This window comes from Cynara cardunculus (genome assembly GCF_001531365.2).
Source record: "Cynara cardunculus var. scolymus isolate 2C chromosome LG 1, CcrdV1, whole genome shotgun sequence".
Lineage (NCBI taxonomy): Eukaryota > Viridiplantae > Streptophyta > Magnoliopsida > Asterales > Asteraceae > Cynara > Cynara cardunculus.
Window position 1 is genome coordinate 288213 of NC_037528.1, and position 6090 is coordinate 294302.

The 6090-nt window shown below is 33.9% G+C and overlaps 1 protein-coding gene across 2 annotated transcripts; it reads right to left on the reverse strand.

The window, feature by feature from the left end:
- Window positions 1–1046: 1046 nt before the first annotated feature.
- LOC112525652 (dihydrofolate synthetase) lies at window positions 1047–5071 on the reverse strand. Of its 2 annotated transcripts, none has more exons than XM_025135873.1 (11): window positions 4988–5071; window positions 4035–4429; window positions 3816–3913; window positions 3583–3733; window positions 3383–3445; window positions 3114–3275; window positions 2262–2453; window positions 2046–2145; window positions 1807–1938; window positions 1566–1697; window positions 1047–1441 (listed from the first exon to the last, which is right to left on the reverse strand). In XM_025135873.1, the coding sequence occupies exons 2-11, from the start codon at window positions 4329–4331 to the stop codon at window positions 1098–1100; spliced, it is 1671 nt and encodes a 556-aa protein (XP_024991641.1). In that variant the 5' UTR covers window positions 4332–4429; window positions 4988–5071; the 3' UTR covers window positions 1047–1097. The 2 variants fall into 2 exon arrangements, with proteins under 2 accessions (XP_024991641.1, XP_024991648.1); XM_025135880.1 differs by having other exon boundaries at window positions 4035–4432; window positions 4988–5050.
- Window positions 5072–6090: the final 1019 nt, after the last annotated feature.

The following is a 6090-nucleotide window of genomic DNA, read 5'->3' on the forward strand; positions in this document are numbered from 1 at the left end:
AACAGGAAAAAAAACAAAATAAAAAATTTATATTAAATTAAAATTTCTTCAAAAATAAATTAAAATAATAATAAAACAAAACATAATAAAAATAAAAATAAAACTAAAAACCATAAAAACAATAATGATTAAAATAGTTTTAGGAGAACCAATGGCAATTGATAGGGGTGTCATTAGCCTCCTCCTTAAAATATAGTTAATACTAACAAAAAAATGATTAATATAATAAAAAAACAGAAGCAATAGTTAACATATTAAAAAACACCGTTTACTAAATACTTATTGTTTACCGGTTCAATTATCTTACCGGATGAACATAACAATGAATGAGAACCTTACTCGATAAAAGTGAAGGCAATGATCAAGAGTTTTACCCGGTAAGTGTAGGTGGTGACTCTTAGGTAGTGTTTGGTACGCAGACTGGATAAGACATGACGGGACGGGACGGTACGGGACAAAACATGATGGGACTAAACAGGACTAATTGTCTGTCCTATGTTTGATACGACTAGGACAGAATGAGACAACTATTAAAATGACCATATTACCTCTAAATGTTGTTCAATGTTATTTTATATCATATAATAATTGTAAAATGACAACAAATCAATCAAAATATTGTCATATTAACTTTAGTCCCATGTTGTTCCACCTTTTTTGGTGGAACAAGAAATATCAAGATTTGTCCCACTAAAATTAAAAATAGTCCCACCATGTCCCATGTTTTTTTTGTCCATGGCATGCCAAACATGGGACTATTTTTTTTGTCCCGTCCTGTCCCATGTAGTCTGCATACCAAACGCACCCTTTATGCGGTAAACACTTACCACTAATCCATTTGATAGCCAAGAATGTTATCAGGTAAGCGAGGGTCGTGATTATTACCAGTAAGTGTTTGGTGAACATCCCCTTGGTTTCCCTTTTTTTCCTACCCAAGAATCCAGACCAGGACCGGTTACGGAGAATGGTCCAGACCGGTTCAGGAATCGACCGATTAACCGTCTGCCAACTGCAGTCCATCTGATGAAGTCACTTTCATTTCGAGTTGCATAATTAATAATACATGAAAAAAGCGGGAAAAAAACAGGTTCAAGAAACTATTTTTGGAGGGAGCATAAAACCGAAGAAACAACATGCAGTGATCCAGTAACCACTAAAACCCCTGATCCACTCTTGCACCTTGATCCAAGGATCTCACCTCCAACCTTCATAGACTCCATCAATGAACTACTACTCAAAACCAACATATCCTGCTCATCGGATCTAACCGATCGATCTTTTAGCGACTCCCGATATTCTATAACCCCAAACTCGGAAAATATAACACCCAACTCATTAGAAGCTTCGATCCAACTGTCTTTTAACAAGGACAAAGAAGCTGTCCTATTTCGATCTCCAGCAATGCCAACTTCCGTCAACAATACAGCATCCGGTTGCCTCACTACCACAACATAATAGCATCATGATGGGTATTTTAGACATTAATCAAATATTTGAACTCCCGTGATTTTTTCTGGAACGGGGATTAATTAATATTCAGAGATGTGTAGTGTATAGAACTGTACCTGCAAGTATTTCTTTTGCAAATGCTCGATGGTCTTTGTCACTTGCCATAGCAACCACAAAAACTAATTGTGCCTCTGGATGGGTTATCTGAATCATGTTGGCTAAAGCCTTGGCCGATTCCTTGGTATGTGCTGAAATACATTACGCGAAAAAATTAAAATTTAAACTTATTTTGTGTCAAAGAACTAAGATCACATATTCACATGTGAATGAATCAATGAAAGCATAAATAATTTGAACCTCCATCGAGTAGTATAGTAGCACCAGGTAGTCCTAATGCCTCGGCTTCTACAGATGTTAAAAATTGACTTCTTCCCAGAAGTTGTGTACGTTCTAGACCAGTACGAATGGATTCATCTGATATTCTCCATCCTGGAATACCATAAGTGGAAATTACCACCAAATAACCAGAAAAAGGTGTATAAAAAGTCAATGAAGTTCCTTAAAGTTAAGAAAAACCGGTATTAGTATTGAAGAACCTTGATCACGAAGACAGAGTGCTGCACATGTGCCAGTTGCGGCATTTTGAAGTTGGTGCCATCCCAGCATGCGCAATTTTACATCATAGAGCTCAATACACTATATAAAGTTTACAAGAAATCATCATAATTCGCAATTAAATTGATAACATTATGTATTCGGGTGTTAATCATGATTGAAAAGGTTATAGTAGAAGGCAAAATATAAGTGCATACCAGTGGTAAGTCTCTCTCAGCATGGAGTATGATATCACAGACTTGGCAAGGCCTGCCAGAGATATTGCTAATGCCCTTAATTTTACTTCTGTTTTTAGGATCAGATACAGAGATTACTGGAGAACACATTGAGGATGCTTTATTGCATAGAATGAGCTCAATGTGTGGAAGATACGACCCGCCTAGAACCACCTGAAAATTTTCACACTAGGCAGGGTCAAACTTACATGCCCATCACTGAATGTAAAATAGAATTTTGAATATTGACAAATACCCGCATAGGGGCAGGTTTATTTGAGAACTATTAGAAGCAACTATTCATGATGAATATACGTAAATATTCATGAATATTATTCATCATGAATATCATGCATTTTGAATATCCATGATATTCATCATGAATAGTTGGTTCTAATAGTTATTAAATGAACCTGCCCTACCCGCATAAGTATCTATCAAAAAAGGTTTTCATTGCATTTAGAAGGATGTAATGAAAGCTAAGAGACAATGCTATTACATAATGGAAACATAGGAAGTAGCGGAAGCCCTGGTTTGAGATTAGATAATCAAGAAGACAAGGATGGACAGCTCAACTACTAACAGGAATACCAATGCTTTGAAAGGCAAAGGGCAACACAAAAATGTCTGCATACACCCGGATGAAAATTTAGATCTCAGTGCTTTCAGAAGACCCTAAAAGGGAGATTCCTATTTGTGGTTAAATATGGTTCAGAGATTATGGCTAAATCAAGATGTATTGTTCATAAACATTAACTGTGCAACAAAACTGCAATGCATATATTACTGAAATAACATAAATGAATGTATGGGGACTGGGGAAAACCACCTAACTGGGCGGCCATATTTAATTATGCCTGACTTTGCAATTGCAATACTTTCAAGAGAGCCCCCTAGTGCAGCCAAATGTTCTTCACCAATTGTTGTTATGACAGAAGCTGCAAGATCTGAACTAGAGATCACATTAGTCGCATCACGAGCACCACCTAATCCAGCCTTCAAATCAAAAAGAAAAATATCAGTCGAGTACTTAAATGTGCCATTATCTTGAGAAATTAAACAAGAACCTTTAAGGGTTCTTGGAGATCAGAGATGAAATTGACCTCAATAACTGCAATTTCAACATTCTCCTCAGCAAATAGATTGAACGCCACAGCGGTGAGAACCTATATAATGAGATAATATAAGATGAACAATCGACTGCCATTAACAGAATTGATAACAAACAGTAGGGATTAATTGCACATGGGAATGACTAATGAGTTCTAAAACTGCTTGTTACAACATCCATCAAAAGTAATACCTCAAAATGAGTAAGGCACCCCATTTCAAGTTGCACAGCCTGATCAAGAACAACTTTTATCCTTTGGAACAAGGAATTTACCGTCTTGGCCGATACCGGATCACCTAATCTTCCTAATGTTATGCGTTCCCGTATGGTCTTAATATGCGGACTGCTCAGAGTAGATGAATCATGTAAGATCATTCTGTAATGATGTACAACAAAGACTAATCATCATGATCAACAAGTAATACCTCGTGTAGCAACCAACCGAATATCCTTCAGCACGTACAATATTGGACAGAAATGCAGCGGTTGAACCTTTTCCTTTGGTCCCAGCAATGTGAATAGCCTATATAAGTGATACTGAGCTTTTAGCAGTTCGTCTAAAGATATCAAGCATCTCTTGAACCAACTACATTTCAGAATTCAATCAAATTTTACCCAAATCAAGGTTTAAATAAGAAACACACCTTAAATTTAGCTTGAGGGTTTCCAAGGGACTGCATTAGCCGCTTCATCCTTCCAAGATCAAAACCATCATCGGAGTCAGTTCCAGCACCTCTTGGAACACCAGATTTCTCATGGTTCTTTAGATTATCCAAATAAGCATTGAAGTCCTTCATTTCTGACTCTTCATCAGATATCATTTCTGAGAAGTTACGCTTGAGACCTAAACCGTTTAGAAGTGTCCTCCCACCAACGGCAATTAAAGGCTTCTGCTGGCGAAAGCGGTAGCAGTGGCTGCCGACAACCCCCCACAGCCTCATTTTCTTTTATCTTGTGTTTCACAACTGTTCAGCAATCTAGCTTCTTTCACACCATTCGCTCTGCTGCTTCTCTTCCATTCACCTCTCTGTTGCTACTGCTGCTTTTGGGGAGTAGGGTTTGCATAAGAAAAAGAAGATTAATTAACAAGTGACCGAACACAAGCCTAACACCGTTGGCTGGACCTAATTTCTTATATATTTTCAAAAACACGTGAACAATGTTATAACTTACTAAACTCTAAATAAGACACTAAAAGCAAAAATTTCAAACATCATTGATCTTTGGCCCCTTTCCTCCAAACTAATATTTTCAGCAATTTTCCATTCAATTAAGAGAAGTAACAAACCAAAAGATAGCACATGCGATATCTAAACGACTAAACCCCTAAATTTCTAACCACATATTCAATTCCCGATAACATTGTTGTAAGTTTGTAACAATTGCTTTACCCAAAAAAAGTTTGTAACAGTTAATAAACCCTAAATGGCAAAAGAATATCACAGACTCACAATAAAATGATAAATCCTAATCACAATTCAGAAATCAAATCAAGTAACCAAGTAACAATTTATCTGTCACATACTCACATTCACAGTAGCAACAACAATTAACAAGAGACTTTAATTTAAGTAAATCACTAAAAAAACGAAAATACCTGAAGTATTAGCTCTTGAAGAATGATTCAGCGCTTCTGAGAATGATTTAATGAATTGAAGATGAAGTCAGAGGCCAGTCAGTGAGGAAGACGATGGAGTAATCAGTGATTAGGGCTTGGGCTGTTAAGTGGAAGGGCCCAGTTAAATATTTTTATTTTAGGCATGAAATAAGAACTTATTTTCATAAATTTTTTTATTATAGTATTTTACTTTTGTTTTTTTTTATTATAACAATATATTTTCAAATTATTTTTTATTAAGGTATTGTATTTTAAAAAATCTACCTATAATAACAATGGGTAACCTGTTACCTTTTAAACTGGTTAACCCTTTGATTTTTTTGCTTGTGTGGCTTTAATGAGGTGATGTAGATGTCACATCATTTTGATGACTTAACTAAAATTAAAATAAAAACCTATTTCAAATTATTATTAGTGATTTTCATTTTTCATTGTTATGATCTAAAAAAACATTTAATTTTTTTTACTTTTTCTTATTAAGTTGCATTCAAATTAAATATTCTTAAAGTAAAATATTTAATAAATAAATATGAAACATTATTTTCGAGATATATTTTGTTTGTAAAAAAAGTAATTTTTTTTATTGTATGTTGTTCAAATAAATACATATCTTTTAAAGTTCTCTTTAAAACATTAACGAAATAAATTGTTATCTACAATTTTTTAATATTGTTATATTAATAAATAATTCAAAAAAGTCTAATTAATTTAATATATTTATACGTCAAGTAAAAAGTTTTTGAACAAATATAATATATTCTTTAAAAGATAATATTTTTTTGGTAAAAAATGAACAATTCTTATTTTCCTTTTTTCAAAAAATGCATATTTTTTAAAAATGTTAGCGAGATAAGTTGTGTTCTACTAGTTTTATTGATATTGGTATATTAATAAATAATTTAGAATTTTTTTAATTCATTTAATACATTTATTAAAAAACATGTAAAATATCTAAATATTAAAAGTAAAAATACAGTGTTTAATAAGAACTAGTAGATGCTATAATAAAACTAGAAGCGTACTCGCGCAATGCAGCGAAATACATCGTGTTTTTAATATTTCATTTTATTCTTTATCTCAGT